This window comes from Sarcophilus harrisii, chromosome 1 (genome assembly GCF_902635505.1).
Source record: "Sarcophilus harrisii chromosome 1, mSarHar1.11, whole genome shotgun sequence".
Taxonomy (NCBI): domain Eukaryota; kingdom Metazoa; phylum Chordata; class Mammalia; order Dasyuromorphia; family Dasyuridae; genus Sarcophilus; species Sarcophilus harrisii.
In genome coordinates this window covers 478358681-478380757 of record NC_045426.1, presented here as the reverse complement: position 1 = coordinate 478380757, position 22077 = coordinate 478358681, and the positions used below count along the sequence as shown (strand labels likewise).

The following is a 22077-nucleotide window of genomic DNA, read 5'->3' as shown; positions in this document are numbered from 1 at the left end:
GATAGCAATTTATTTCAGTAATGCTGATAAAGCACTGATAGCCCCAAGAGGCAAGGCTATATGTGAGTTATCTCAGCAATAATCCCTTCAGAATTGTTTGTTACTGGTAGTTAACAATCAGTTTGATGGTTAATAGCCTGCTGGGAGCCAATAATGTCCTAATAAATCCAATACTTTCCTCAAAATAGTCACTGTCATTGTAGACCATGATTTATATTATTTATAGCAAGACTGGCCTGGAAGAGAGGAAGAGCATTCAAATGTTTTTAACTGGCTATGTTAAAGCATAAAGTTGGTTTTGTCTTTCTTAAACATTTACCAAATACTTCTATAAATTGACAGCTACTCTGTTGATATATATGCTGTGTATGATATATGATATATTTTTATTCCTATTACAAATAGAAATATAAACAAATTTAATATGTTGTTATATAGTTATTTTTCAGTTGCTTTTGAGTTCAATTGACTAATGGTTATATTGAATCCACATTTTAGCTATTGATGAAGTGAAAGGTAGTGTTGTTGCTTCTTAAACTGTTTCTTAAAGCTTATTTGCCCTCAATTCCTCTTTTTCTGTCTTGAAATTCTGGAAGAAAATATTAATAAAAAAAAATGTCTTGGACACTTTATGTTGTACCTTAATTAGAGACAGAAGTATGGATTACATGACCTCTTAGATTTCCTGCACTCCTAAATGTCTTAAAAATTTTTTAAAAAGTAAATCAAAATAAAGAATAAAACAGAAATAGATCCTTCTTCAATAACTTAATTTTCCTCAGAAACTTAATTTTGAGTGAAAGAATGGGCAAGAAAAAGGGTAAGAGGGCAAGTAAGGCTAGTTAGTATGTGCTAGGAGAATGCTGAGAAATCTATACATTCTATTTCCAATTATATAAATTAATGACGGGAACATTAGTACATACATAACAATGTATAAAGTGTTTGGAGAGGTTACTTGTTGTTGTAACAACAGAGACCTTCAGAGGCAGAATGAGCTAAATTTGTGAGGGATAGAAGAAATTGCAAAGCAGGTTTCAGAGAGAGAGACAGTGTAGGCGGGAATCCTCTAAAATAGTCATCTTTCCCTCCCTTCTCTTCTTCCCCCCTCCCTTCCCCTCCTCTGGCTTATTCCTTCCCTCTCTCCCCACTTCTGTAAGTGGAGGGAAGAGATGCTCAGGATTTCTAGTCAAAGCAGAAATGACTGCTATTTATATTCAATCAATCAATCAGGATCCAAATAAACATCAAAATGGGGCTTGGCCTAGGACCTCTTGGTAGCCAATGAGAATCATACTGTTTTGGTTTAAGACCTGGTCCTTAAGAAAGAAATTGCTATCTAACCTTGATCACTAAATGGGTGTGGGCTTGATCAAACTGGGACCTGTTGAAGGCCTTAACTTAAAATGGCCAAGGTCTTCCATTGCATCCAAGGCCAGCTCCAGTAGAACTGATCTATATCTGGCTCTGGAGGAAAAGTAACACAGGTGACCTTGCCCAGCCCTTCCTCACTCAAATCCAAGTCAATTGCATGTCATGGCATCACTTTCCTGATAATCATGTTCTTCTTTGAGAACACAAAACAAACAACAATCTACTGTGCCACATTGCCTCAGCATTTATATTTTGTAAATATACTGCAGATTAACAAACTAGGTTTAGCATTGAGTAATGGGTTGAATTGCCTTTGGAAAATTGTGCAATGCTTTTAATGATACCAATTTCTTTCCTTCCTTCCTTCCTTCCTTCCTTCCTTCCTTCCTTCCTTCCTTCCTTCCTTCCTTCCTTCCTTCCTTCCCTTCTTTCCATGAAGAAATGACAAAGATTGGTGCTAAAATAAGATTGTTGGGGATAGATTAGCTAAACATTCAGGGAATTCAACAATTGATCTGGCTTCCTCCTTTCAAACTTACATGCTGCTGCCAGCTTGGCTAAGAGAGAAAAAAAAAAAAAAAAAACTATTTCAAGGTGAAGTGAGAAAACTAGTAAAGAAAATTGCTCAAGGAAAACCATAGTTATAATGAAGTAGTATATCAAGAGTGGCCCTGGAATATAAAGATAAAGCCTGAATGTATCTTGTTGTGAATTTATTTAGACCGAATGGATTCTGATTGTTTTAAGACATTTACAAAGCAAAGATGGCGGAAACTCATTATTACAAAGATCTATTGAAACATTTCTCTGAATATTGGCCTTACATACAGAAGTCTCATCAAATATGTTTACCCTGAAATGTTAGTAATCCCATTCCGTGATACCATATTTAAAAATAGAATTGGGATATATACTGTCAAGAGACATTTAAGATCAGGTGATGTGTCTCTTTCTATTGTGACATTCAAGGTCATTTTAGATACAGACTACATATAACTCTATGGAATACTTTTTAAAGTATTTCATTCAGCCTAAAAAGAGTCAAGGAATCCAAGATCTAAAGGGCCAGGTCAGAAATTACTTTTGTTAATTACTTATGTATTTGAACACAACAGGAGACATTCATTACTTTGAATCATAAAACATGTTTCCTTTCTAGCAATTGACCTTCAGATATGATAGCACACTTATTTCTTAAACATATATAGAATCTAAGTTTCAGGATGGGATAGAATGGATTTATCCACCAAAACATCCATTATCTTTAATAGTTGAGTATGAAGGGTAGCCAACATAGGGATAGCATTTTCTGCTATTTCCAAAAAAACCTAAATACTTTTCAGGGAGGAAATCTAAATGACAGCACTCAAGATTTAAACATTAAAATGAACTGGAATCTACTTGCAAAGCTAAAGGAAAAATAAGTATTGCAATGATGGCTATATTTGTAACTTAAAATCATTTTTGGGGGGTATTTTAAAAAATAGAACTTGTGATTTCATTGATATAAAGAACCATCAATAAGAAAACTTAACTCTATCAATGAATATAAGACACTTGCTCTGAGGTTTATAGTCCTAGTTCCCAGAGTTTCCCAGAGTCACAAAGCCAATGGTAGGACTTAAACTGTTGATCCTTCCTAACTCCAGAGAGAATCCTTTATCTACTATACAAGACTATCTTTCATATTGGTAAATAAATGTTCTTCTGGAGCTAAAATAGATAGTTGCTATATGTCTGTCCAGGAAAAGAACTGGTATACTCTGCCTTAATTAATCCCATTCACTTCCAGTCTTATGGAAGCTTATGAATAGGCATTTTCATTTCCAGATGGGAAGGGAGATTTTTGGTTTCCTAGACAGGAGAAAAGCTGCCTTGTAGGATCCTTGTTCTGCATAGCAGAATTGCTGATGAGACCAGTGAAGCTCAACTTATCTTCAACTTATCTTCCAAGATAGATCCCCAGAGGAACCTTCTTAATTTGAAGGAGTTGGAAGAAGACACAAAACTGAAAATAAACACAACAATTGATACTACTAGTACAGAATTTACATTTGTCTTTACAGTTATATAAATAATTTTTCACTGTTCTCTGTCAACTTCTCAATAAGGAGCACTTAAATGTGAGAAAAGCTGACTGAGCTGTGATCTCAATGGCAAAAGAGGGATGAGAGCTCACATTTCTCTTATCATTGTGTATATACACAATATACATCATATACACACATGCATACTTCGTCTTTCCAAATAATAGAAAAATTTTCCTTTATCTATTATTACCCCATTAGCTATCATCCTGGGAGTCTCCTCTCCATTCAATGTCAAACACAAAGCAAGAATACTCACTTTACTTTCTTACAGTTCACTCACTCTTTATTTGTATTAAAATATTATTATCAATATATTTTAAATGTCCCTTTCTCAGTGCTCACCCAACTTGACTTTTTTGTGCTATGACATTGCTAATCATATTTCCTTGAAACTCTTTCTGGGTTCTTTCTTTCCTTCCGAATGTCTTTTGTTGGTTTCCTCTTCTTTCTTCTGACCCTTGAATATAAATGTCCCCTAGGGATCTATTTTCGTCTTTACCTCTCTTCTCTATATATACTCTCTTGCTGGGCAATCTAATTTATTCTCATATCTTATTATTGCCTTTTTGCAGATTACTCAAAAATCTATATACTCAGCCACAATATTCCCATTGACTTCTAGTCCTGCTTTTCCAACCCCTTATTGTTCATATTTGTACACATGTAGCACTGGAATCTCAAATTCAACTTATCCACAACAAATCTTATCTCTCCTAAAGAACTTTCCTGTCTCTCCTCAGGTTTAGAGCCTCATTGTTTCTAACGTGTATCTAGTTTTTATTTCTTTGTATCCCTTTCATTTGGCACAATTCTGACACATATAAGGCACTTGGCAAAGGTTAACTGACTGATTAGCTGAATTCTCTGCTTCCATTCTTCCCCCTGTCCAATCCATTTCATATTTACCTGACAAAATAATATTTTTAAGGACAGGGTTGCCCATGTTATTCTCCTGTTCAGAAATCTATTGCAGCTCTTTATTGCTTCTAGGATAAAATATGGACTATTCAGCTTGGTTCTTAAGGATCTTTGTAATCTGACTTCAATATGCCTTTAAAATCTTATTTCATACTGTTCTCTTTCACTAATTCTATTTTCCAGTCAAACTGGCATTTTAGCTGTCCCCTGATTTTTCCTACACTTTCTTTTTTACATTCTTCTAAGCCATCTCTTAGGTGTAGAAAGTAGCCATCTATATTCTCACTTAAAAGAACCCTTCTTTTCTTTAAAAAATAAGTTCAGGCATCACTTCCTCTATATCACTGTCGTATCACCTCACAGATAAAAGTAATTTCCCCCTTTGTACTTTTCATATTTCAATTTCTGACATTTTTCCTATATTTTTGTCTTATCCCTCCTTGTAAATACTCTAAGTGCAAAGATAATTTTATTTTTCAGGCCTATCCCAATGCCTCTGACATGGTAGGCACTCAAAAAAACTTGATTAATTGAATTGAAGTTATATATATATATCTATATGTATATGAATATATATAACTATATGTGTATAAAGTTCTTTTTCATGTTCTCAAATCTGTGAAAAATAAGCAATTGGTTTAAAATGTTAAAAATAAATATATGAGCAGAAAGTTGAAAAAATGAGCAAAAGATGCAAAATTTTAAAAAGCAAAATTCTTTGAAAGAATATAGTAACCAGATATTATGAAAAAACTAGCAGGAGATGAATGTATAATTCACAAACCCTTCAGTGAGGTAGATCAGTATCTAGATAGATTCACGAGAAATATTGTTTGTATTTATATAGAGTCTTGTGACTTATTTATAAAGTCCTTTCCTCAAAAAAACTCTGCGAAGTACATTTTTTCTGTTTTAAACACGAAGGAACTGAGACTAAAAGATTTAAGGACTACATAAAGTCATATAGCTAATATGTAGCAGAGTTTGGACTTGAATCCAATTCTTTGCTCATCAAATCCATTTTTCTGTTTCACTGTGATTCTATGAATAACAGGATACTGCAATAAAATCCCCACATCCAGTTACTTTTAATTTCTTGCTAGTTATTACAATAGACTTATACTCTAGGTCATACAACTAGTTCTGAGGTCTAAAAATTCTAATTTTTTTAATTTTAAAAACTGTATAAACAATGTTAGAAAATTTATCAATAAATGTTTCACACTATTTATTGATTATCTGTTTTGCACTATCCAAAAATCTGTTTATGCCTTAAGAATTTCTTTTTACCATATTGGCCTTCTGTATTGTATGTACACAGGCTTTTGAAAGGCACAATGCAGAAGTTCATCCAGGAACAGTGTGATTAAGCCAATAAGTTCACCTCACTGCCTGGGTACACCAACCAGCACTACTACTGCAGGGATCTTTAGGTAATATACTTCCAATCAGAATGTACATGATATATGTATTTCTACAATGTTGCTTGTCAAACATTTTTCTCTTCCTTTAAACTGTTGCTTCACTGGGCTCCTGGAGCAAAACCAAACTTTAGAATTACTTTTTTCATTTCTATTAACTGTCCCTTACTATTTAAATTAGTTAAAGGTCTCTCAAAAACTATTCCTTATGTAATATAATCTATATCCCAATTTTACAACAGTGTCCAGTCTGACATTGATACTCCTGGAATGTACTTCTTTATCTCTGCCTTAAAAAATCTCTAGCTACCTTTATAATTAAACTCATGTACTGCTTCCTACAGATATTTCTTGATCCATCTATTAGTATTCCTTCCACTGTGTTGTATTTACATAGAAGGACACACATACACACACAAATAAAACAATTGCTCTAAAGCAGTCTATATTCCATGAGAGGAAGAATTATACACACACGTAATACATAATAGTGTGTGTATATATATATATATAAATATATCACATATATAAAACATAACAATAGAAAAATATTAATATAATCAATACATTAAGATAATTACACATATAATTATATAGCATGATATAATAAAATTAGCATAAATAACACGATAATATATGTAAGTTTTATATTATACAAAATATATAAAATTGAAAATATGAAAACAGACATATATATGCATATACATTTTGCTTTCTCTAATAGAATGTAGACTCCTTTAGGGGAGGGACTGTTTTGTGATTTTGTTGTTGTTTTTGGCCTTTGTGTTCCTAGGGCTTTTCACAGTGCCTAGCATATAGAAGAATAAATGCTTGGAAAGTCATTGATGCACAGTTTAAGACCACATTTCCTCTCACAGCTAAAAATTCTCTGCATATTCAATAATTCCAACTGCTGGAATCTGGTCTCTGTGTAAGTTCCTTGAGGGCATAGATGATATAAGCTGTATATTGAATCCAAATGGATTCCACAGAGAGGGACCTTTGACATAACTAACTTATGAATATGGTTTATAATCAAGTGACAGAATACACATTAACAATGGGACTCTGAACTTCTTTAGAAAGCTTAGTGTAACTCAACAATAGTAGTGTACCCAAGGGCTTAATATCAGAGGCCTTAAAGAGAACAGGTTTCTTCTTTTCTTTTCTTCATAGCTGCATAATTTGAATGAATCTCCTTTTTATACATCAATTGTATCTTAACAATATCACTCATATCCACTCTTTTCTTTCTAGTTCTGCTAGTATCATTCTAGTCCATTTCAGGCACTCATCATATCTTGGCTAGAGTAATAGGCTCATAACATGTATATTTGCCTCCAGCTTCTTTTTCCAATCCATTATTCACTAAATTTTAAAAATAACTTTTCTAAAGCATAGACCAAGTCTGATTATATAATCTTTCTGCTCAAAAAGCTTCAGGATTTCTATAGTTTACAGGATAAAACAAACTTCTTAGCTTGAAAAATTTTCTTCTATGTTCAACTCAAGTTTCTCCTTTTGTATTTAACCTTCTTTAATTGTTCCAGCTAGAAGCAATCTCCCCCTCTTTAAACTTCACATGCCATTTAGTGAATGACTTGGCTTTGAAGTAGTTAGTTCTATTGGCTGATTATTAAGGAAAAGCACAGTAATGGGTACACATCAAATATAAGTTTGGGGAATATAGATATACACTCTTTCCTTACAACCTGAGAGTTAGTAGTGTCAGTTATCTTCTTGCATTGAGAGGGCAATTAAAAATGCCAGTGTGAGAGTATCTTTGAGGTGGTGTTATACTTCCTTATAGTAATCTTATGAAGGAGATAATATAAGTGATATTATCCCCATTTACAGTAGAAGAAATAAAATTTAAAAATATTATGTGTCTTTTGTGATCATTCAACTAGTGTTAAAGTTATGCCTCAAAATCATGTCTCCTAAATCTAGTTTCAGTCTACTTCATTTATCTCACTCTACTAGATTAGCTGCTTCTTTGGGGCAAACATTGTGTCATTTTTCATCTTCATATCTGGAGTATGCAACAGAGATGTCTTAATGATTTCTTGTTTAGATTCATTAGGAATATTGTTAGAACACACACACTATACTTTCCCTCATGACTAATTTTTTGTGTAACTCATAAATTTCAGAGTAACAATTTTGTCCATTAAGCAAAAATTAAACAAATTTAGCCTATTAAATTAAACACTGTCAAAACGCTATTTTCGTTTGTAACTGTTAGAATGAAAAATCCAGGGAATATATATTCTTTTATGTTTAAATCATATTTAAATTTAAATTGTTGTTATTTTTGGCCTTTGTATTCCTAGGGCTTATCACAGTGACTGGCATATAAAAGAATAAATGCTTGGAACGTCATTGATATACTGCTTAAGACTACATAGTCTCTCTCATATTCATATTTTTGATTAGTATAGGTAGTTATCACAGATGAAACAATGTCAATAACAGCAATTTCCTTGCAACTTACGGTCTTAGAAAAGTTATATAACTTTCCCAATATAACATGACAAGGATATGGCAGAGGTATAACTTGAACCCTTCAAGTCTTTCTGAGTTTCAGAAAGACTTTCTACCCTTTATGTCATGTTAATTCTCATATGTTAGCCTTAAGATCTATATATCTTCACATTTATATATCTTATTCTTAATCCAAAAGTTTAAATTTTTTAAACACAAGAAAAAATAAATATTTTCAGAAATTTCTACCTTTTTTGTTAGATTGCAAATTGAGCTTTGTTCTCTTTTGCCCTTATCCAGAAAGAACTTAGAATGCATGTAAAACACAAAAAGTACACAATTTCTTTTTTGCATTACTTCTGAAATTGTAGGGGGAAAAATCCATATGTCTCCCTCTGTGGGGATAGTATCCTCAGTTCTTTGTGAGCCATACATATCTGTCTAGCTATGCTCTACTTCAAGGGTAAATTTAGAGATTATACATACTGGGAGCAATATCAAAGAATTTATGAACTTGGATGGGGAAAACTTCATTTTTATTTCAATATAATGAATTTCTTTTAAAATTTATATATTTTATTTAATACACTTAAAAATGTTATTCTGAGAACTTCTTAGATTTTATCAAGAGTACTAAAAGGTTCTATTACCACAAAAAGGATTAAGAACCTCTGTAATAAACCTTATATATGTTTCAATACTGCTCTCATCCCAAATTTTGACCTGGCTTATTAACCCTAGTTAATGGTCTAGATTCTTATCTTCCTTCATCTAGTTTATGGCCAAAAAAACACATTAATCTTGCTTTATTCTAGAAACTTATCAATGTGTTGTTCTAAGTCCCTATCTTCTTACTACTTTGATAAATGACTACAGGTCTGCCAGAGTTTTAAAAAGCAACTGAATTCAGTTATTGTATCTTTTCATATAAAACTAGGCTCCATTTATGGCTCTTGTATGTTAATTATGGCTCATATGTATGGATATAGTTCTTCCTTAGAGACCTTAACATTATCTATTACTTTCTTGATTCTGACACAGAAATGATTCCTAAAAAAGCCAAGTATTTTATATTATATTATGGTCTAAAGTCATGTTATATTTTAACCAATAAATAAATATGTAAAACAACAACACAACAACAATAACATGCAATATACAAGTGTTTGAAATGTCTGGAAAATTTAAATTGTTAATGGAAATAGTTTTTCATCTATTTTTTCAAAACTACCAGCTCTTGCTAAGATTTTCCTATCTAAAAATACCATAAATTAACTATTAGGGAATTTCAAATATTCTTATTTTTTAACATTCGTCTTGTTTTCTGAGCAGCAATTTGGACAAAGTATATGTTGATACTTTAACTACACAGGACTCATTAGAATATGAAATACTGAAGATACTTCTGGTTCTCAATTCATTTCCAAAATCAGCTCTCTTCTTTTCCTTGTGGTCCTAAAGTACCACCCTTTTGAATCACAGGGGAATTAGTCTGGACAAAAACTTAATAATTCTGCCCTTGAAGACACGGTTTTGAAGGCACAGTTTTTAAAGTTATGTAGTCATTTAACATGAATAATATTTTATTATTTCCCTAACTATAAGAGGAAACCAACCAAAAGACAACCAATCCCACAATAAGAGGATTATCAATGCTATTGGTAAATTTTAATAATAAAGAAGCCTTTAATAGAAAATAGCAATTTGTTTACATTATATACTCTATCACAGAACACAAAATGTGCTTTGAAACTCAAAGCAAAGCAAATATAGTTTAACTTTTAAATATAAATGTAATATGAGAATTAAATAAGTCTTCATTTCCTGTAAAATAACTTGAGTGGAAGTGACAGTAGATTTTGAAATTGTCATAAAGGCCCATTTACCATCTTGCCTCATACAGCTTCACAAGCATGTAAACAAACCAGGAAAAAAAATTTTTTTGATTATGAGTTGTTCATTGTTTAATAAGTCTAACTTTGCTTGTAAGTCCATTAAAATATCATGTTCAGCTATTCATTTAAAATGATAAAGTTTGACTTATCATAGCATCACCAGGCACATCCACAAACAATCTCTAAGACATTATCCATTTCTAAACTGAAATATCACAAGCCAGTTCTTTTGAAACCCATACCAGACTTTTCACATATGAAATTTAAAGAGAACAGAGTGTGGCCTGTACTTCATATCTACCACATAAGATTTAATTATGTTAGGCTCTAGTGATTCTAAAATTAAAAAGTTAACATAGATTATTAGATCACACTTTAAAAATATTTATTTTACTTATAAACCATTTCCTTAACTAAAGCTATTGTCTTATTACATGATGGTTTAAAATGAATACATAAAAAAGATAATAAAAAAATTAATAGTCCTATTACATTCTCAGCAGTCTGGGCAGGAAAAGACACATATACAACACACACCTCTTTTTGCATTAATAACAATAATAATAATAATAAAGAACCAAAAACCCTATTACAGTTTCACATGTAATTGTTTTTAACTGAGGGAATTGTAATGATCACCAAAATATTCACTTGCTATCATCCCCCCCTCCTTCTACTCACAGTGCTCTGTAATTATAAGATGAATTATGGAACAATTCAGTTTATTCATAAAAAATTTCTTTTAATTTGAGACATAAAGATTTATCAATCTGAGCCTAGGACAGGGCATTTATTATAATCTTGGTTCAGCTATAGTTTTGTTGAACCACCTTTGTTTCTCTGTCTCAGATCCCTCACCTTTGAATTTGAAGTCCTATCACATGGCTGCTATGTAAAGCAATAATGATAAAGTCAATTATACACACAGCAGACTAATATTTTAGGAAAGAATTTAGTAATACATATGAGATAATTTTTTAAAATATGAGGTCCTGTACTATCTCATAAAATATATTAAAGTATCATATGATTTTAGTACATCATAACTTAGAGAATGTTTCTATATTAAAATTTGCACTTACTACATGTGGAAGCTTGGGCAAGCTATTCTTATAAAGCCTCCATTTTCTCATCTGTAAAATGAAGTAGATGGCTTCTCAGGTCCCTTTGAACTCTAAATCTTATTAATCCTTATAGTGGTTTACCAATGGACCATAGTCAATAATTTCACAACCATCTCCCCCAAACATCCTCATTAATATTCCAGGGAGGAAATAACATGAAGATACAGGCTAAAAAATGCAGGGCAGCTTGTAATCATGAAATTAGGCTAAGAGGTTTTTGGCAAATTTTAAAGCAAAGTTAAGAGCCGAATACCATAGGAATGGAAGCCAGAAGACCTTAAATCTGGCACTGATTGACTAAAGAGTGTAAAATGATGCATATTTACAAATTTCAGAATAACAGAACTATGGATCTTTTGGAATGCAAAAGAATGAGAGTCAAGATGAAGTAAAGGAAGAATACTTTTTACAGTGGATAACCAACTTTGTGTTTCCATAACATAACAGATTTTATGGTTAAAAGATGAAAATAGATTCAAGCAACACAACAGAATTCAAGAATTGTGAATCCATAGTAGGTTATGGGGAAGTTATGATGTTCAGGAAATCTCTAACCTTTTGATGCTAAGAAAAGTAGCTACCAGGCTTGCCTCTTAAATATCTCTAGGTTCCATGATCATCAACAAAATTCTTACTTAGATTTTCTATTGCTGATATCTAAGACTTTTGGTTCTCATATTTTTTTTTCATATGTTTTAATGTCTTTGTGTCCTTGAGTAAGCTATTTAACATTTCTGTGCTTAAATTCCCCCCAATCAGTAGTCACCTCAACAGTTTTATTTTTTTTAAATCCCTAGTTTAATATTACTGTTTTCATAAAAAAAAAAGTTATTTAGGAACAGGAGTTTCCACTCCTAAGGGAATTTTTTTATTTACTTAGTGAGATTTTATTTTTTTGAGATATGTGTAATCCTACAATTGCACAATGATTTTGCCATTTTGAGGAACAGTAAGGAAAAAAAGCACATTTATAGGAATATGTATTTGGGAACTTCTGTATATTCTCTCTTCTCTCTCCAATTTCAAACAGATGCCACCCCCAACTGGACATACATACACAATCTGTAATAAGAACTCACCACTACTAGAAGCATCATTCAGATTTAGCAGTCCTCCTCCTAACCCTCTGTAACTATGGTAACTGTAGGTCCCGTTTCCATTGATATACAACACCTCCTGTGTGCTAGAAACAGCTGATGTTGAATAAGTGACCTGGGCCGCCTCTTGTTTATATTGTTTGTCAGCTGAAGCAGACTCGTCCTGAAAAGACAATGTTTCATTATAGGGTGTCAAATCATTGTTATATTTTACTTGGAACAGGACTTTTCTTACTGTTACCTACATTTCTGCAAGTGCTGCTATTGGGAGGGAATAAAAAAGGGTGATGGTGGATATTCAACCTAAATACTTGTTTTTGAATGCCTCTTGCCAAGGAGTCCAACAAGGTGGAAGATCTACCTGGAATGGTGACACAGCACTTTATAGTCTTTCCAAACAAAAGTAAATAACAATAAAAGAAAAAGACAAAAAAGAACAGTTCTTCCAAATCATCTCTAGAAGTCTTTTTAAAGTGTTGCATTGGTACTTGGAGAACTGGCTACAATCTTTTTGCCCAGAGACCCTGTCAAGTCACAGAGAAATGAGATGGCAAAATTGGCAATAAACTTGACATCTTTTCAGATTGAGAAACTGAGACAGCGAATTTTCTCCATTGACATGGAAATGCAAAAGGATCTAATCTACAGGGCATATCTGACTTTATTTGACTCCTGCATGTGGTAGCTTTTTTTGCTTCTAACTTGTTTTATGACTGCAGAGACAGTATAAAACAAATCACTGGTGAATTCTGATGAGCTTTTTTAGTCATAATCTGAAGAATTTTGCAGCCCATTAACTTTATGGCACATGTTTAACGGAACAAGCAACTTTAAAACTCATTTTTGTGGCCCTAAATGCTTAGAGAGTAAACATGAAATAATAGAGCTCTGAGAATGCAGCGATACTGTCATTTTGGGAATGACCCCCAATCTTTCACAGGACAAAAGTAGATCCAAAGAATATTGTACTGTAGAATTTTAATTGTACTATACCTTGATTCTGACCTGTGAAAGACAAATCATTCCCAGCTATTTAACATTTCTGTGTTTAAATTCCCCCAAATCAGGAATCACCTCAACACTAAAAAAATTCCTATTTTAATATTACTGTTTTCTTTTTTTTTTTTTTATTTAATAGCCTTTTATTTACAGGATATATACATGGGTAACTTTACAGCATTAACAATTGCCAAACCTCTTGTTCCAATTTTTCACCTCTTACCCCCCCACCCCCTCCCCTAGATGGCAGGATGACCAGTAGATGTTAAATATAATATTACTGTTTTCATAAAAAATACTTGTTATTTAGCATGAGGGGTTTCCACTCATGGGGGGGACCCTTTTCATTTACTTGGTGAGGTGTCTAATTGGAAACTAGGATTTATGGTTAAAGTAGCACATTTTTAGGGTACCAAAATGAGATTCTGAAATTAAAAAGGGAAATGGATCAAAGGCAAATAAGCCACAAAATGTTCAACTGATGAATCTAATCCTTGAGCTTTAAGTGTCATAAAAATGAATTCTATTCTTAAGGGTTTTAACCTGGAAGTCAAAAGGATGGTCAGTTATTAGATTTCAAGGAGTTTATGAATTTGGACAGGAAAAAAAAAATATATCCTTATTGTCACTAATTTCTAACTGAAATTTAGCATTTGTTCAATTGTTACTATAGTCAACAAATATTGTTTTTAAAAGGTAGCCATAGATAGACTTTAGTAGATTGCCAACAAGGACCATGACCGAAAAAAAAAAAAAGACTTTTGGGTCTTGGGCAACAATATTTTTAACTGATAATGGGAATAGCTGTCTCTGACCAAAGAGTCCACACTTCTGACATTATTAGTAGAACAGCTGGTAGGCCAGTGGATAGAATATTGTGCCTTGAGTCAGGAGGATCTGAGTTAAAAATCTAATTTTTAGACACTTCCTAGCTATATGATTCTGGGCAAGTCAGTTAGCCCTTGTTTGTCCCCAGTTATCTCAATTATAAAATGAGCAAATAATAGTCCCCAAGATTGTTGTGAGGATCAAATGAGATACTGTTTCTAAAAAGGGCTTAGCACAGTGTCTAGTGCATAATAGATAATATAAAAATGTTTATTCCTTTCCCTTTCTTTTCCTCATCCAGTGTTGAGGATAGATCCTTAATGGAGAGCTCAAACTCCATGATAGTTTCTGGTTCCAAGATAGTTCCCAGCTTTCACATTTCTCTTGAGGTAGACTTGAGATTTTCACTATCTAAAGAAAGGATAGAGTGACAATCCTGGAATTAAGAGCTCTTTATTCAAGCTTTAGCTCTGATACTTAATAGCTATCTGTTCATAGTCAAATCACTCTGTTTTTACCAAACCTTATTTTTCTAATCTTTAAGACTGGTCTTATCAAACAACTTATATCACAAAGGTATTATGGAGAAAGTGCTTTATAAGTGGAAAAATTATTAGACTTGGGAATCAATACATGACTTCATATCTTGACTCTTCTTCTTGTGATGACCCCCAAGTAAGTTAGTTGAACTCTATGTTCCTGTTTCTTTAAAATGACAGGGCTACACTCCATGGCCTCTAATATCTTTTCCAATCTACAATTCTTTCATTTATTGAATTTAATGGGGCAGATCAGAGGTTCTGTTTACAAAAAAATATTTTTTTTCTATTAAAATAGACATGAGATATTTAATCTACATTTCATTTCCTTGATGGGCTGCACTCTTGTTAATGGTAGAGAGAGTTGTACAACATGAGGAGCTTTCACCATTATGTTCCAAGGAGTACTGAGCTCCTGGTTATTTCCAATGGAAAAAAGGGCTAAGGGGAGGATTCAGATTGAAAGTAGTTCAATTTTAAAATCAGTGAAAACTGCTACAGCTGGCATGAATGGCACAAAAACACAGCATCCACTGGCAGCTGTAGTCAACTTGATTATGAATGACAGCTTTACCTGCCATGATGGCAATAAACCTGGCCAACCAGATGGGCTGGTACCCCATATGTCACCTGCCACAATAGCTTAGTGTCAATTTCTACAATCAAATACTAGAAGAGAATATAGGAAAGATTTTGACAGCCTCCCTCACTTTATGCTGATCCTCTGTGAAGCTGTTCTGGACTATTTTCACCACAAAAGAGATATCCACAGAGGACCAAATCAGGTCATGCATAATATCTCCACTTTCTATGTCACTGTGGTTAAATAGCCAATAAATCCTTGAAGACAAATTTGAGTAGGATGAATTTTAAACCAATTCTAAGGTCATTAAAATACTGTTCAGGAACAACAGCTTCTTCTTTAGGGTGGATGGACTTCCAGCTACAAGATCTTTTTAAATAATGACCATTTATGATAGCCTTTTGTTTCTAGTATTAGGAAACTAGCTACTGTCTGGAAATACACCAGAGCCATTTCTTTTTGGTGGGAAAAGAAAGCAAGTTGTACTCACAGACTGTATTCACTGGAAGAGTGTCTTCCTAATGAGTTAAAATGTAGGCTGGATTTTCACCAGTAAATATTCTCTTGAATTCTTTGTATAGTAGAATTAATCTCTGTTATTAAGTTTGCTTTTTTCCATGAGATTTGCCTCTGGCCTTTTATTATTAAGTATTGCTCCAAACACAACAGTAACAACATTGAACAGTCTGATAATTAATACCATTAATAACCAAAACAGGCCTTGTAGGCATTCATTTGTATTCAAACATAGATTTGCATTATTGATGTTACTGGAAGCCGTTAAAGTCCACTATATGTTCCATTATACACCATATGAAAATTCTAACAAATAAAGAAGCTGTCATGTTCCTTATTATCAGTTACATAGGAGTATCACTTTTCCCCGCCTTAATGACAAAAACCAATTAATATCCCTTGGAGTCACTTTTAGCTTGGCCAGCAAGTTTCAACAATCATTAGCTTCCAATGTTCCCTGACCTGATGTTTTTGTTTCTTGAATTGGTATAAAGATAATATGCAACTTATGGATACAAACTTCAATGCTTGTCACTGTAATGACTTTTCATTCATTTGAACAGAAAATATGCACACACACACACACACACACACACACACACACACACACACACAAACACACAGACATACCCATACTCCCGTCCCTTTCTGATTCAATTTTTATACTATGAAAAATAAAAAAGTAGTCATAAAATGACAAACATGTGATGCAGCTGGCCACCAAGACATACTCAGCTGGAAAACACACAATGTTTATATTTAGAAGGATCATTGACTAAAAGAGACACGACAGACTAAATAAACTTAAGGTGACTTCTATAGTTACATTTTAGACAAATTGCTTAATACCATTTTGATATACATCAAAGGAAAAAAAAAACTTGTCTTCTATTAAAGAATGAATGAAGAAATGTAACAGCATGGACAATTATTTATAGCAGGGTTCTGACTGAAAATGGGTTGAGTTGGCACAGGCTACTCCAATGCTCTCATTGTTCTCTATTCAACTTAGAGTTTGTGCCCAGAGGGAGAGTAAATTGGTTTGGCCGTACAGCTTTGGCTTCCAAGTTATATACTGTCATTTTCTATATTATAATACATCCCTCAGAAATACTCAAATAAACAGTGTTATATAGAAAAGAATCTCATTCATTCCATTTTTACCTTTTAAGAAATATGGCTTTTGTTGTTTCTGTTTTTAAACCAAAGTATGACAAATGTTCCACAAGTATTATTTTCTGATAACATTAGCTGCTTCATCACTAATCTATCTTCTGTGATTTCATCTTTTATTATAGTGCTTAGCACATTGCACATAGTGAGTATTCAATAAATTCAACTTTCCTTCCATCCTTCTTTCCTCTTTCTTCCCTTCTCCTCCCTTCCTCTTCTTTCTTCCTTTTCTCCTCCCTTGTCCTCCCCCTCTCCTTTTCTTTCTTTCCCTTCCTCCTTCCCTCCCTTTTACCTCCCTTTTTTCCTTCTTCCTTTCCTCCTTCCCTCCCTCCCTCCCTCCTTACCTCTTTTCTCCCCTCCCTCCTTCCTTCCTTCCTTCCCCTTCTTTCTTCCCTGCTCTCCTTTCTTCCTACTTGTTTTCCTTCCTTCCTTCTTTTCCTTCTTTCCTCCCTATTACCCTCTCTCCCTCCTTCTTTCCTTTCTTCTCTCCTTCCCTTCCTTTACTTCCTCCCTTCCTCCTTTCTCCTTTCCTTCTTTGCTCTCTCCCTCCCTCCTTTCCTTTCTCCCTCCCTCTTTCTTTCCTTCCTTCCTTCCTTCCTTCCTTCCTTCCTTCCTTCCTTCCTTCCTTCCTTCCTTCCTTCCTTCTTTCCTTCATGTTTTTCACCTCATCAGTAATTTCAGCATACCAAAAAGAACAATGGAAAAGTTCTATGTCAAAGCAAAACATTCTTCATATACTATCTTTTTAAGTGTTACCTGGGGTAGATTTGGAGAGGAGTTATTTACAGTATAAACTTCCATATATAGTTATAGAGACATATGACTGCTATATAAAAATTATAATTTGAACCAGTTTCTTGAAGCTAAGTAAATAGTGCACATTTATGATATGATTTACTAGTATAAGGTATTTCATTTGCTTTATATTATTAATCTTCATAAGCATCTGGTTAGGTAAATGGCATAAATATTGCTATCTTCATTTTACAGCTGAGGAAACTGAGACTCCAAGAAGTTATAATTTGCCAAAGATTAAACAATCTGGGCAGAACAGTACTCAAATGTAGCTCTCCCAACCCCTCATTGCTTTCCCCACAAATTAACCCTGGATAGGTATGATGATTAATGATGGAAGACAAGAAGACAACTAGGAAACTAAAATATGAAATGCCTATCTTCCACAATCCTTCTTCCCCATCCTCAAATACTGCTTTTGTTTAGTTTTGTCATGTAATTGGGAAATGAAACACAAGTTAAAATTAATTTTAGTTAATGCAAAGACAGGGGAAAATAGGCTTATTCTACTATATATTTAATATAATGTGTATTTATATATACGTGTGTGTGTGTGTGTATGTGTGTGTGTAGGGCACTATTCATCTTGGGCTAATACTAGAAATATCTTGAACTATTTAAACTGAGGGTTTTGGTAATTAAAATTCAAGAATATTTTGAGGATTTTTTTTATTGTTGAAAGGTTGCACTTTAAAAATGTTGTAATTAAGCAGAAATCTCGGGGTTTTCATGTAAACAGGCTTTTCCTTGACAAGAACTAGTGGGTTCTTGTAGAATTATTACTTACTATAATCCTTCTCTTGGGCAACTTTCTTTAATATTTACACATCCTTTTTTTGTTTAAACAAGTTGAAGGTTTGTGGGAACACTGCACTGAGTAGTTCTATGGTGCCATTTTTCTAACAGGATGTGTTCACATCATGTCTCTGTGTCACATTTTTATAATTCCTGCAATATTTCAATATTTTTCATTTTCATAATAATCTGCAATTAGTGATCTTTTATGTTACTATTGTAATTGTTTTGGAGAACAATTAACCATGCCCATTTAAGACAGTGAACTTAATAAAGTGTGTGTGTCTGACTGCTTCACCAAATGGTAGTTCCCCTGTTTCTTTCTCCCTCTCCTCAGTATTCCCCACTATTCCCCAAGAGAAAATAATATTAACATTAAGCTAATTGGTAAGCCTTTACAATGGTCTCTAGTGTTCAAGTGAAAGGAAGGGTTAGTTGATGAGGCAGACTTCATTGTTGTATTAAAAAATTGCTACAACCACCTCAACTTTTGGCAACCATCATCCTAATCATTTAGCAGCCTTCAACATTGAGGTAAAATCCTTCACAAGCAAAAAGATTTATGATGTGCTAAAGGTTTAGATGATGATTTTCACTTTTAGCAAGAAAATACTTTAAAAATACATACATTTTAGATACAATAATATTTTCCACTTAATATACAATAGTCTTGTGTAAACACAAATTTTATATATACTAGGAAACTAAAAAAAAAATTTGTGATTCACTTTATTGCAGTGGTCTGGAACTGAACCTACAATATTCCTGAGGCAAGTTTGCATTTAAAATTTCTTAATCTCTTGCTATTACTCTCTGTGTGTGTGTGTGTGTGTGTGTGTGTGTGTGTAAGACAGATCTCAGCAAAGAGCAGCATTTTTACTTGAATTATCTATGTTACTGCTTTAGTTATATTTTACTTTATTAATATAGACTTGATCAGAGACAGCTCTTTATTTCATGTTTAAACAAATGGAAAACATCAATATAGCATAGTTAAATAGATTCTTTATATCCATTTGATAACAAGTACTCAGCTTCCATAAGGAATGTCTGAGAAAAATAACAACCTTACAACATCTCTTTGTGCCAGGGGAACAAAAATGACCTGCCTACCTACACTCATTGTGAATGGAGGTAGTGCTTGGAACACTAGAATCTTCAATTCATTCCTCCCTTCTCCACAATTCATTTACACAATTTGAAGTACTTTGTTTATTCTGTCCAATTGCTGGCTCTAAAGGTGATTAAGAAATTCACAAAATATATTCTCTGTCTTTTTCCTAAAGATGAATATATATATATATATATATATATATCCATTAAGATTATATATTAAAGGAAAGCCATATTGTAGTTTATTTTGGGCAGCCTAGTGATGAGATTTAAATGAAATTAGTATCATGCAAAGAAATACATACATATATACATATATAATGTGTATCATTTATTTCACACACACATATTTTTCTGATGGGCTCCAATCCGGATACATAATCAGAGAATTCATGTCAACAATTTACCCAATATATTTTAAGTGCCTAAAACAAGCCAAACTCTGAGATTGGCATTGTACATGAAGAGAAAATAACAATGAAAAGAACAAAATAGTTGCTATCCCCAAAGAATAGAATCTTAGGAGCAGAGATTTACATTATGCTCATGTCAAACACCAAGATATTGATTAGCCAAAATTTATTCATACCAGTTCTTTATCATGAGTTCAAAAGAAAAAATGATCAAGTCAAAGTGCTTAACTGATATTCAATTGATATTTATTGAGTGAAATCTAAGTACTAAGCTGGTTCTTGGGCAGTTAAAATAATCTAGACTGGTATTAAGGAAGCACTGTGTGGGATGCATGTAACATATATAACAATATATGGAATCCATGATAATATGTCACATGATTGTTCTTGGGGAATTTGTCTTTTAAAGTCCTTATCTTTTCAGTCTTCCTATACCTGAATCCCCTTCATATGTGGTGATTCAATGAGACTGACCTCTTTTTCCTTGCTCAAGATATTCCATCTCTTGACTCAAGCAATTTTTAATGACTGACCTCATGCCTAGACTCCTTTTGCTCCTTATCTCTATCTTCCTGAAGAAGCAATGAGACCAATCAGAAGGTCAATGCAAGACTGAAGTGACATTCAACTAACTTCAATGCTGGCTGTTGCCTCACCAGGACCCAATCTATCGTTCTAGTCTGACCTAGGAAGTAGATATCACTCCTTTCCCCCACCCTCATCCCCGCGGCCCAATACTCTGCTAGCCAAGCAAAGTGGCTTTTTATGTGTTCCTCATTCAGGACTCTCTACCTCCTTTTCCAATGTCTAGAATGTCCTCCTTTCTTATTGTTTCTTCATATTTTTTTTCCTTCCTTTAAGATGCAGCTCAGGTGACATTTTTTTGAATGAATCCTTTACTGATTCCTCCTAACTGTTAATATGCATCTCCTTCCCACAGTATCTTGTGTTGAATTATTTGTATACATTGGTATATGTTCATTGTAAATTAATACCACACATATTTTTATATGTACTGGTGGCTCCCCAGTAAAATTTCAGTTACTGGGGAGTAAGGATTATTTCATTCCCTGAATTTGTGATCCTAGTATTTAGCATTGTACCTGGTACATAGAAAACATTTAAAATTATTTATTGAATATTGATTGATGTTCCATGCAAAAAAATCTGTAAAAGGAGAAATGACCTGGTGACCAATTGTCTATGGCAGGATGAAAAGAAATTGTCTATGGCAATGAAATTTTAAATGCTATCAATTAGGAGAAAATTTACAAAAATTGGGGAGGTGGGGAGAGAGAGAGAGAGAAGAAGAAGAAGAAGAAGAAGAAGAAGAAGAAGAAGAAGAAGAAGAAGAAGAAGAAGAAGAAGAAGAAGAAGAAGAAGAAGAAGAGGAGGAAGAGCAGGAGGAGGAGGAGGAGGAGGAGGAGGAGGAGGAGGAGGAGGAAGAGGAGGAGGAAGAGTAGGAGGAGGAGGAGGAGGAGGAGGAAGAGGAAAGGAAAGGACAGAGGAGGAAAGGAGAGATGAAGAGGAGAGGACAGGAAAGGAAAGGGGAGGAAAGGGGAAGGGAGAAGAGTGGAGGAGAAGAGCGGAGCAAAGAGGAGAGCAAAAAAAGATCAAAGGGGAGAATTTCACATAGGATGATTGGATCAGTGTTTTCAGAGGTTACAAATCAGTTGAGAATCAGAACATAGAAAAGGCAATTATTCTGTCATTTTTATCTAGCAATATAAATGTAAAATTCAACTGGGCTTAAAACAAAACAAAAACTATCCAGAGCAACAATGTAAGTAAAACTTATCCTCATAAGGCACAGATAAGTTTCGTATGAAAAGTTACATGGTATAATAAATAAATCCAATTTCATATTGTGCCTGATAACTCTTCAGATCGATTTATATATAACATTAATGGTTCACCATA

At 33.5% G+C, this 22077-nt stretch overlaps 1 protein-coding gene across 5 annotated transcripts in view; it reads right to left on the bottom strand.

Moving 5' to 3' along the window:
- The window catches only part of NOL4 (nucleolar protein 4), a 473540-nt gene that overhangs the window by 8385 nt on the left and 443078 nt on the right, over positions 1-22077 (bottom strand). For 4 of the 5 annotated variants that reach the window (XM_031946460.1, XM_031946461.1, XM_031946462.1 and 1 more), the window contains one exon: positions 12386-12566. The exons of the other annotated variant lie outside the window; for it this stretch is intronic. In XM_031946460.1, the coding sequence (XP_031802320.1) occupies positions 12386-12566 (181 nt within the window). The remainder of the gene's footprint in view (positions 1-12385; positions 12567-22077) is intronic. 5 annotated transcript variants of the gene reach the window in all.